Source organism: Balaenoptera acutorostrata, chromosome X, assembly GCF_949987535.1.
Source record: "Balaenoptera acutorostrata chromosome X, mBalAcu1.1, whole genome shotgun sequence".
NCBI lineage: Eukaryota > Metazoa > Chordata > Mammalia > Artiodactyla > Balaenopteridae > Balaenoptera > Balaenoptera acutorostrata.
In genome coordinates this window covers 88,879,167-88,891,393 of record NC_080085.1, presented here as the reverse complement: position 1 = coordinate 88,891,393, position 12,227 = coordinate 88,879,167, and the positions used below count along the sequence as shown (strand labels likewise).

The window sequence follows — 12,227 nt, the reverse complement described above, 5'->3', positions numbered from 1 at the left end:
GGAAATGTAATTCTAAACTGACCCTGTACTTCTAAGGCTCAACTGCAGTTGGTCACCCACAACATGTTGTTCACAAACTTCATCAGGAGCATCTGGGTACAAAGACGTCAAGGCTCTGATCTTCTTTGCCAACGTCGTCTTCACTCTCAAACGGATGCCCCCTAACTGTTCTTGAGCCTCTCGGTGGGGATAAGATTCATTTGATGGCTCAAATGTCGATGTACAGGCACAATGGGAGTTCTCAGGGATATTATGTTAGAGTAGGTGGAGTTGTAGGGGGACTGTAGAGGTACTAACAAACAGAAATTGAAAAACTGAATAATCCTAATGGTTCTGTAGATGAACCCATTTACTAAAGGAGGGATATGAGATGTTTCTTTTGACTTCCCTTCCTTTTCCTCTTCAGCGCTCTGTTAAAAGTCTAAAAAGAGAAAGAAAATAGGTAGTCACTGCAAGCAAAGCTAAGCACCAGGCTTCCTGTCCATCCAGGTGAGGAGGGTGTTAGCTACTTTCCAAGGTCCCCGGTGTCTCCTCTCTTTTTTGCCCTTGGTTCTGAGGTTATAGAAATGAAAAATGGATTTCAATTTTGGACAGAGATTTAAGGGTAGATTCTGACATCTAGAAAGACACTTCCTCCGCTCTTCTGCCAGATTCCCTCCACTCACCTCTCATCCTCCTTCCCAGAGCAGTGCCTCTCTCCTCCTCAATGTTCCTATCTAGGGCCCTCTGTGTAGGTGTAACAACCCAAGGCTCTGGGGTAGCCTGAAGGGCCAGATCCTTTGGAGAGCAGAAGTGACATTATAATATTAACAGTTTACCGCCGTGGAGACTGGGGCCAAGGAACACTGAGATGGAGGAGACATTAACAACAATGGGCCTTTAAGTCCTCACAGATTTTTTTAGTGCCTTTAGTATATTGGGAGAAATCATATATGACTATTAAAAAAATGTCCAATAATACACAAATCCAAAGAAAGGTACCTCGGCTCTTCTCAAAATCACTTAGAATCTTACCCCTAGAGTAAACCACTGCTTGTGTTTGGTGATTCCCCTCCAGATATTCTATGCATGTATACACATCATGCTATATGTGCTGTGCTCTCAATTGCCATTTTCTCTAACAAAACTTTGGGTTGTGGAAAACTTTCCATGTCAGTAAATATAAGTCAACATTAGCCCTTTTAAGGTCTGCATAGTATTCCATTGTGTGGGTGCACCATAATTCATTTAGCCATTCACTATTGTTAGGCATTTAGCTTGTTTCCAATTTTTAGCTGTTATACACAATGCTATGATTAAGCAACCATGAGCATCCTTTTTGTGTACTTGTGTAATTATCTTTGGCTTCAGTTTAAGGCATGAGATGATTGGCTCATAGGGTTTCCACAATTTTAAAGTTCTCGATATATATCTATTGAGAGAGAGAGGGAGAGTAGGAGGGAGACATACAACCAAACTACTCTCCCTAAAGGTTGTACCAATTTGTACTTCCACCACTGGAAATCATAACCTTTAAGATAACCCTATAGACATCCAAACAAAGATCTTGGGGCATCATACTGGATGGCCAGATGGTGATCCCCAAGCACTTCATCTACATCTCTTTCTTCTGACCACCAACCATAGTATGAGAAAAGAGTTTTGGACTCAAAATAGGAATACTGTTTTATAAATTGTGAGGAAAGGCCTTTATATCTTTTCTTCTCTGACTAACCACTGATCCAGGATTACCTTCAAAAAGATTTCCTTGGCATATGGAGCTGGGGGCTCTGATTGTAGCAAAGCTCAGTGGTGTTACGAGCTCCATTTTCCCCATAACACTCACGCTCCTCCTCGGGTTCGTCTAAAGCAAATGTTACTGATGTGTTCTTTTTAGGTCTTATTCTTACACCTTCTTTCTGTATAGCAGGAAGATGAAGGGAAAAAAAAGTCAGTTGGTGCCCGAGAGCTCAGGGATTGGTCCCTGGGGCAATAACATTTAATGAGCCACTTACCTGTAGGATTGACTTTAGAGGCTTAGGTTCCATTGAGTGTTGTCCTAGGCACTGTCTTTTTTCTTTGGAGTTTCCCATCCTGGTAGTGAAGCTGGGGAAGATAGAAAGGACAAAGCCATAGTGAAAACAGATGCAAGCTCCTTAATCAAATCCAGCTATCCCCCCAGCCCTGCCATATGTCTTTGGAACAATTAAACGGACAACAGAACAAGAGGACATTTAGTCCTTTTATTCCTCAAAACCTTGATCACCACGTTTTCTTTTTTTTCTTCTTCTTCTTTTCCATATTCCTGTTCCCTCCCATCTTTCCTTATCATTGGGATGATCAGAGAACAGGAAGCGGAGAATGTGGGACACCTCCAGGGCATTTAGCCATAGAATATTGCCAATAAGCTCCTTAAGGGGCTCGTGCTCCTTTTCTCCTCTCTGTGACAAACCAGGGAATTGAAACCCTCTTTTGGAGACGATCTAATACTGATGACTTAACTCATCCCACTGACATGACCACTTAAATTGTGCCGAGGGGAGGGTGTACCTAACAATGTTGGTATGTTTGTGGTCACTGCCCTCGCCCCATTTGGGCCAACTGATCTTGAGAGACTTGCTCAGCACCGCACAGAATCCATGCCCCTCCCAGAACTCACTGCTTATGTTGAAGACTGACTTTTGCATCTATTCTTATCAGTACACCTAATAGAGACAGCTCGGTACCTGTCTGATGAGCGTATTTCCCCAAAGCCTCTGGTGGTGCCCTTGGAGGCTGGGATGCTCGATGGGAGTGGCTGTTGGCGAGCACACAGCTCTTCATATTTATCCCCAATGGCAGATAACAGCCAGCGCAGGCTTCCAATTATAGGCTCATGGTTCCTTCTTCGGAGGTTTCTGATGGCTGAACAGGGCTCCTGTGACAAAAAGAGAAGAGAAGGCTCCAGCCCAGCAGCCTGGGACCCCTGGGGCTCACAGTCCCAGTCACCCTCAGCCAAAGAGCACACGTGCACATAAGCTCTGCTGTGCCTAGAGAGGCTCTTAAGACTTCCTAGGAGATACTCAGCATTCAGTCCTGAGAAGGTATATGAAAGGTACAAAAGCTAAGATCCTTTAATCAAGTGTAATGTCTTGGCTGTGTGACCTCGGACAAGTCACTCAGAGTCTCTGAGCCTTAACTTTCTTAACCATAAAATGAGGCTATTGAAACTTCCAACTTTAAAGAGCTATTTTGCAGGCCTAATGAGAAAACAGATGTGAAAGTGTTGTAAGAGTGGGATATTTATTATCACTGTTGAGTCAGAAATCGTCACTGTAGTTGTTGCCTGGCAAAGAGAGGCTTTGCCTAAGACCCGGCATGGGAGGCTGATTATGGGCCAAGGGAGGCATTGGCCTTGCTTGAGAGGACAAGGGAGGGGAGGGCTGGACACTTACGATTCGGCACAGGGACTGGTTCTTCTTCGTTAGCCTTTCCAGCAGCAGATATTCAGTAATATCACGAAGTAGCAAGGCGTCCTTCTTGTCTTGCTTGTTGGCCAGGCTAAAGCCGGGCATTGGAGAGAGGGAGGGAAGAAGAGAGGAAGAGTAAAACTGAGATAGAGGCCAAGGGAAAGAAAAGAAGGGAAAGAGGGGGACAACCAATTCTGGTACAGCTGCTACATATCCAGGGACTAGCTTTTAAGCCATACCCAGTGAGGTGAGCCCGACATTTTTCTAGCCAACTCTCAGTGGAGGAAAGAATAGCACAAGTAATTTGAATCCGAGATAATCCCCAGGCCTCATTTCTCACTTCCTCTACACTGCACCATCAAACTTTAATTAGAATTGCTAACTGGGATACAAACGAATTTGGCGCTTCTACATCCTCCCCCAAACTCTGTCCACGCTTGAGTTCGGGGTCCTAACGAGGAACAAAAAAGGGTAAAAGGGAGTGGGGGAGGGGTGAGGATTGACAGGCCACCTGAATCATCATCCTGGGGTAAGAGTTAGTTACATAACTCTCGGGCAGTTTTCCAAGGGAGGAGGCCATTGGCGTTGAATATACAAAATAGGGGTTTTCTGCCATCATCTCAGGGTCAAAGACCGAAGCCAGAAAAAAGAAGCAAATTTAGGAAGGCAGTCTTCAGGAAGAGTCGAGGGATGGGTTGGGGTGGGGGGTGCAGTGGAAGATCCAGATATTACTCTCCATTTCCCTCTGATGCTTGCCTTCAAAGTTACCTTTGCACAGTTAGGTAACAGGTTCCCCCATGGCAGCGCCTGGTAGAAAGTGGCTCTTGAAAACAGCCCCCAGAGGACTGGGCCACTCCCCTTCAGCCAAAGAGGAGAGGAGGTCTAACTGGATGTGACACAGGGAACACTTAACCCTTCCGCTGTCTACTTCTCTTCTAAAGGCACAAAATGGGAAGGGGAAATTGGACACAAAGGCAGACTCTTACAGTAGGATGGGTTTCCCGGCCACTCTTTCATCAGACAGCAGGCGTGGTAAGATGACCTTCACTTCCTGCATGCGCTTTAAGTCACTGGAATCCAGGACAAAAATAAGTCCATGTGCCTGCGCGTAGTAGTTTGGCCAGATTTCTCGGCCCTTACTGTCTCCATTCAGGTCGTAGATGGAAACTTCATAATCATCCAGCAGGACTGTGGTCGGTTCAGGTTTCATACAACCGCCCATCCTACTGGGGAGTACTATGCATAGGGGAAGAGAGGAGAAGTAACAACAAAACGGGGCTATAGTTAGATGAAAGAATTTGTTAAACGATGATCTGAACTTTGACTAGAGCCTGCCCTGAGGAATCCTACGAATGTATCCTGCCATCCGGCTCATGCTCGCCAATCCATCCTCCTAAACCACACTTTGCTCATGCTACCCTCTCCTGGCTCAGTAACCTTCCGTGAGTACCCACTGCTCCGAAGATAGAATACAGACTCCTTTGCGTCCTAACCTGCCAGATCCATCTCTTCCCTGACTGGTGTCCAGGGTCCCTGGTACCCAGTCTATTCCTCCCTATGCTTCCTGACTCATGTGCCTCTCTACCCGCCACTCCACATGAATGTCATGCTCTTTTTGCCCTGGGCCTTCACAAGATGCTATTCCTGCTGGTTAGAACACTCTTCCACTACTCTCTGCTTGGTTAACACCTATTTTGTTTTTTAAATATCAACTTAGATCTTGTTCCTTCTAGAAAGTCTTCTCTCACACCACCATCCCCCAGTCCGGATAAGGTGCCTTTCTTCTGGGCTTACCACTATCACAGCGCATATTACAGTGTTATAAATTCTACGATTTATTTATCTGGGTTATAAACTGCAACAGGATAGGAACCCCTTCAGTTTTACTTACTGTTATATACATAATGCCAAGCACAGAGGTTGGCACACAGGTGCTCAATAAATATTTGTTGAATGAATTTGATGAGTGAATCAATGAATGAATGAATGAACTAACAGGATGCTCTTCTCTCGCATCCTTTCTTCAAGGCCCAGCTCAAGTATCACTTACTTTAGGAAGCTTCTCTGACCAGTCCAGCTCTCACTTCTCTCTCTCTTGTTGAACACGTGATCTGTTAAACTGGTCCTTCACCTCATTCTGTGTGTGTCCTGTCTCCCCAGCTAAAATCTAAGCTCTGTGAGGGAGGGGCTCTGCATTCCCTTATGCACAGTAGGTGTTCAGTAAACGTTTATGGTGCCTGTTACTGTGGATGAGCGTATGAAGTCCTCTTCCTCCTATCTCCTCCGAGAAACCATGCCAAACTCAGGTACCTTTGCCCTTTCAAGGCTATGGCCAGACCATACAATTCCACAGGGCATTCCACCCCTCACTCAGCCCCCAGAGAAATGTGGTTCAGCGTGACAGTCTGCAGACCCATTCCAGTCTGTTCAACTGACAGTTCTGGCCCAGCTCTCTGCCCATATTAGTAATAAAATGATTTTATAGATTCTCTACACTCACACCTGGGAGTTCTAAGACCAGAATCAGTAGCTTCTTATTTATAGTTTCAAATCTACCTGGAACATTTTCCATAGGATTGGCAGAATAAGTCGTTTAGCTGAGAAGTTAATAGGATGCTTTCAGATCTTTGGAAATTTATGATTATACACACATTTACATGTATACATGTCTCTCTATATGTGTGTATATGTACATATTATTACATTTTAATGTCATCTCATAATGTCCTCTTCTGTTTTTGTTAGTCAATGATTTATTTTTAATTATAGCTTTCACAGAACATATAATTTTCAGTCACAGCTTTTTTTTTTAAAATTAAATTAAGGGCTTCCCTGGTGGCGCAGTGGTTGAGAATCTGCCTGCTAATGCAGGGGACACGGGTTCGAGCCCTGGTCTGGGAAGATCCCACATGCCACGGAGCAGCTGGGCCCGTGAGCCACAATTGCTGAGCCTGCGCGTCTGGAGCCTGTGCCCCGCAACGGGAGGGGCCGCGATAGTGAAAGGCCCGCGCACCGCGATGAAGAGCGGTCCCCGCACCGCGATGAAGAGTGGCCCCCGCTTGCCGCAACTGGAGAAAGCCCTCGCACGAACCGAAGACCCAACACAGCCAAAGATAAATAAATAAATAAAAAAAAAAAAAAAAATGTTTAAAAAAAAAAAAAAAAAAAAAAAAAAAAATTAAATTAATTAATTAATTTAATTTATTTATTTTTGGCTGCGTTGGGTCTTTGTTGCTGCGTGTGGGCTTTCTCTAGTTGCGGCGAGCGAGGGCTACTCTTTGTTGCAGTGCGCAGGCTTCTCATTGCTGTGGCTTCTCTTGTTGCAGAGCACGGGCTCTAGGTGCATGGGCTTCAGTAGTTGTGGCACGTGGGCTCAGTAGTTGTGGCTCATGGGCTCTAGAGCGCAGGCTCAGTAGTTGTGGCGCAGGAGCTTAGTTGCTCTGCAGTATGTGGGATCTTCCTGGACCAGGGCTCGAACCCATGTCCCCTGCATTGGCAGGCAGATTCTTAACCACTGCGCCGCCAGGGAAGTCCCACTATGTTTATTTATTTATTTATTTATTTATTTATTTATTTATGGCTGTGTTGGGTCTTCGTTTCTGTGCGAGGGCTTTCTCTAGTTGCGGTGAGCGGGGGCCACTCTTCATCACGGTGCGCGGGCCTCTCACTATCGTGGCCTCTCTTGTTGCGGAGCACAAGCTCCAGACGCGCAGGCTCGGCAATTGTGGCTCATGGGCCCAGTTGCTCCGCGGCATATGGGACCTTCCCAGACCAGGGCTCGAACCCATGTCCCCTGCATTGGCAGGCGGATTCTTAACCACTGCACCACCAAGGAAGCCCTCAGTCACAGCTTTGATGTGTTATTTGTTATGTCTGTATTAGACTACTTAAAAATAAGTGAATAGGTGAAAACTCTAAAGGTAATTTTAAAATCTTGTTTTCTGTATCAGTGCAAGCTTTATGTTATCTTCCCCGTTTTTTTTTTACTTGAAACCTTACCAATTCTTCAATAATTCAATGTGTTGTTGGCAAACCCTAGATGCCACCAGAAGTTGTCCCCTGAAAATTTACATTTCTCTTATTTCCTCTATTAATTTATAAACACTCTGAGGACAGGTACTGAGATGAATCCATCTCTGTATCCCTAGCAGAGTGTTGCATAAAGCATAGTTTGGGGACTGTCTGCTTTAGAGTTACATGTGGGTGATTGTTAAGTCCTACCCTGCACCAAATGAATCAGAATCCCTAGGCTTGGGACCCAAGCATCTGTATGTTTAGCAAACTCCGACATTTAACAAAATCCCCAGGTGATTCTTCTGCACCTTACATTTTGAGACCCACTGCCTTAAAGAGCAGTAAAATTCATGCCTGTTGTGTCTCAGCATCATCTGGTGCGCTTGTTAAGGTTTTGATTCCCTGGGCTTTCTCCAGGCCAAAATATCTGAACCTTCAGGTCCCAGATCAGTTGGTGTGAAAGCTCTTCAGGTGATTCTGATTTTTGGCTCTCAGTACTCACTATGCTCCAGGATCACCTGTGGAGCTTTTAAAACCTATGACATTAGGCCTCACTCTTGAGAGTTTGATGCCATAGATCTGGGGCGGGGCTCAGGCAGCATTTTCTTTTAAAGCTCCCCAGATGATTGAAATGTATAGCCGGGTTTGCTTTAAACGCCCTCATTTAGGGCACCTGCTTGTGCTCATGCTTGGGTTCCTTGCCCCATATGACCATGCCAGACAAAACAGTTATAGTGAATGATGTTAATGATAATGGCTTATGTCCCAAAAGATTTTATAGCTGGTGCCTTCAGATATTCACACAAGTTACTACTTGTAGATTGGAACTTCCTCCCTAGGCTATTATCTGTTTTCAGCCATCATGAACATTTGCAGGAGCTGGTGGGGGGGCAAGCTATTGCATTTTGGGTACAGAGGAACCTACTAGATTGACTCTGGCAGTCCTGCACGGACAGAGGTGGCCTGAGATGTTCTTTAGAATGTGACATCAGTGGCACTTTGCTTCTTAGCCATTAAAAACTTCTCCGTGAATGAAGTCACAACCATAAACCTATTGGTTTATGTATCAGCCCCAAGTTATTCACCAACCACAAGGCAGGTTATACAGTAACAAATTAAACAGACTCCAGGCTCTGTCCTCTAGGAATTAAAATGGAAAGCAGATGCTATTCTCCTAGGCAAAATAGCATAGGGCTAATTACAGATGAGTGCTTCTCAAAGCTGACTGGCCAACTGAAATGCCTGGGGAGTTCTTAAAATATAGATTCCCAGGCCCCACCCAGACTGGATGGGAATCTAGGGGTGGGGCTGAGTTGGGCTCTAAAAATTATCCCCACTTTTATCAGTAATCTTGTGATTTACCCTGGCTCCTTGATTTTCTTGCTGCTGCTTACCTTTTTACCATTTCTGCCAATCAGAGAATTGGGAGAGGCAGAGTCAAGTCTGCTGCCCATAAGGTGGGATACCAGGCTGAACCATTGGCTAAAATGTGCTTGGGGCTACCACTCCGAGGGTGGGGGGAGGGGAAGAGAGGGAAAAGTTGGAATGAGGCAACATGTAGCCTGAGGAGAATGGTGGAATGAGGGAGAACATTCATTCCACAAGTGAATGAGTACCTACCTGAACGTACTAAAATACAGAGACTGAAGATACAGAGCTGAAAAAATCCATTATTTTTCCTCAGGGGCTCGCAGTGTAGGGGATGGACTTGCAGTTGTGCAATGATGTTGTGATAAGTGCATGATCGAGGGAGGCACAGAATAGAGTAGGAGCTGAAGAAGGAGGCGCTGGGCGTTAGGGATGGCTTTCCTGAGGTCAAGCTTAGGCTGTGTCTTGAGGCATCTGATTAAGCAGGTAGATGATGGAGGGGATGAAATACTAGGTAGCAGGAGAGCATGTACAGAAAGTGTGGGCATGTGAACTAGAATGGTATAGTGGCAGATGAATGGCAAGTCATTTGTTTTGGCTCCATCAGGGGGCCTATGTGCAGAGCATGGGAAGTGAAGCTGGAGAAATCAGGGACCAAATTGTGGAGGGCCTTCCTTGTGTGCAGCTGAGAAATTTAAGTTTTATTTTGATGACAACAGGGAGGCATTGAGTGGTTTCATGCAGGGTTGGGTCATGATCAGATGTTTGCATTAAGTCCTTCGGGCAGCTGTGTGGACTGAATACTGAGGAGACAACTACAGACGGCAAGATCAGCCAGCAGGCTGTTGCTGTATTTCAACGAAATTGATGCTGGCTTCAAGTAGGCCAGAGGCAGAGGAGTCAAGTTAGCCCTTTCCTCTACGTTGTAGATTGCTGCCAGCCTACATAAAACAACCACCTCATCATAACCCTTCTTTTATTTAATAAAAATCAGTGGAGGGCATCCTGTGCCAACCACTGTGCTGGGCTCTTTGATTGGCTAGCAGTTAGCTGTGTCTTCACAACCGGAAAAGTAGCTCCCTGAAATTCTGTGTAATGGCTTCTTGAAATGTCAAGGTATTAAACTGGAGATTTGGTATTAAACTTGCACGTCTCTGAACTGACACCATTTCTCAAGCTCCAACCCTCTATATGAACTGTCACAAAGAGTTTCACGTTATTGAACTTCTTCATCATCCCCCACTTGTCTCTCTTATCTAGACCAAATTCCACTTTAATTGAGCTCTGAAACTAGACACTTTCAAACATGCTATCCTTCCTAATCGACTGCAGTGCTTTACATAGTCTGAGTTCATTCATACTGACATTATGAGAATACCTTCAATTAGGATATCTTATAAAGGGAGCAGGTGACAGACATTACATAAACAGGCTGATAACACCCGAGGAGAGCAGAGAGAGAGAGAGAGAGAGAGAGAGAGAGAGAGAGAGTGAGAGTGAGTGTGTGTGTGTGTGTGTGTGTGTGTGTGTGTTAGGAAGTGTTTACCTTCAAAAGAGGAAACTCAAGGGTCATGAAGTAAGGCTAGGAAGGAATGATTGTTTCATTGGTCGCTGGGACCCATGGGAGACCTAAACCAGGATCTAATACTCTCAATTCCTTACGTCTCTGGAACACCTCCACAAGAACAGTTTTGCCTGAGTTGTCCAGTCCAATGATAATGATGGTCACATTCCTAGAAATGGAAAAGGAAAATGAGCCAAAGCCTTAAAAGTACTGTTAGTTCTTAAGCTAAAGAAAGAATTATACTCTTCCTTGGTGTTTGGGGCTCTGCCTGTAGTGGTCCCAATGCAGTCATAAAAGGGACAGCCAGGTGGTAGAAGGTGGTGTGGGGACCCCTCCCCAAAGCCTCCAAGGATGCTTTTCTTCCCTGATTCACTTGCCTTGTAGAATTGGCCATCCTCCCCCAACCCTGTCCCTAATCTTGTAGACACTACTTAGTCACTTCCCCTAATAATATATATCATAAAGATTTGTCCTTTGAGGGATTGTGGGCAGGTACATTGGAGGAAATGGTGGAACAGGTCTAGAGAAATAATTACAGTATTACCTTCGTGTCTCTTCAGTTGCCTTTACACAAGGCCAGCAGGAGGTCAGTATCTGGAACATGATTCAGCTTAGTTCTTTAATATTAAGGGAAACAAGTAAACAAGAAATCAGCCCCATTATTAACTCTGAACCTAAATCAGCTTATGAGTACACAGGTACTGATAAACAGGAAGCCTGGGACTGTCAAAGGCCATTACTTCATTCTATCCAACCTTGTCTATGTCATAGAGGGAGGGACTGGTTATAGTCAACTCTAGTGGCAAAATGGGGTGATTTCTTATTAAAGCAACCCACATAGGCATGATGGCATCAGGTGTGACCTATCCCTTCAGCCATAGTTCATTCCTGTTATGAATATCTTCATGCAACCTTGGGGGTGCGGGTGGGGTGGAGAGATGCCTTGGAGAAGAACCAGCTTAGAGTTCAACTGGAAGACCTGTTCTAATTAACAACTATTCATTGGGCTTGGTTCTCTTACTGCCTCTGCTTCAAAAATGTGGGTGTTGGTGACCCACTATCATAGATTTAATACAATTCCTAATGCTATAAGGGATTTTAGAGATCATCTACTCTAATTGATTTCAAACATCAGTCCAGGTACCCTACTCTCAAAGATTCTCAGGGAGCAGCATAAGCTCCCCAGGTGATATCAAAGTACAGCTGTATTTGGAAGTGATTGCCTAAGTAGAAAGGGTAATTTAGACAGTCACTTCACAGTTAATCCATGTTGTAGCATGTATTAGTATTTCATTACTTTTTATGGCTGAATAATATTCCATTGTATGGATATACCACCTTTTGTTTATCCATTCATCAGTTGATGGACATTTGGATTGTATTTACTTTTTGACTCATGAATAATCCTGCTATATACATGTGTGTACAAGTTTTGTGAGGACATATGTTTTCAGTTCTCTTGGGTATATACCTAGGAGTGTAATTGCTGGGTCATAGGATAACTCTATGTTTAACCTTTTTAGGAAGTGTCAGATTGTTTCTACATTTTACATTCCTACCAGCAAGGCAGGATGGTTCGAATTTCTCCACATCCTCGCCAACTCTCATTGCTGTATTTTTTTATAGCCATACTAGTGGATGTGAAGTGGTATCTAATTTGTGGTTTTGATTTATATTTTCCTAATGACTAATTACACTGGGGCCCAGAGCTGGGGGAAGCTCTGGTTGGGTTAACAAAGTACTTAGGCTGATACTCAGATGGGCTTTTCTTAGCTGTCTGCTGAGCACAGTGTATGTGCCAGCTTATCAATGAATAACTTAGCAGGGTTCTTCAGAGTCACCCACTGTTTTAG

At 44.5% G+C, this 12,227-nt stretch overlaps 1 protein-coding gene across 1 annotated transcript; it reads right to left on the bottom strand.

Moving 5' to 3' along the window:
• Positions 1-305: 305 nt before the first annotated feature.
• On the bottom strand, positions 306-10,977 carry ARL13A (ADP ribosylation factor like GTPase 13A). The gene is made up of 8 exons (XM_007181444.2): positions 10,919-10,977; positions 10,473-10,543; positions 4,415-4,664; positions 3,414-3,519; positions 2,706-2,896; positions 1,995-2,085; positions 1,732-1,898; positions 306-421 (listed from the first exon to the last, which is right to left on the bottom strand). Exons 1-7 carry the CDS (start codon positions 10,975-10,977, stop codon positions 1,734-1,736), a joined length of 933 nt encoding a protein of 310 aa, XP_007181506.1. The 3' UTR covers positions 306-421; positions 1,732-1,733.
• Positions 10,978-12,227: the final 1,250 nt, after the last annotated feature.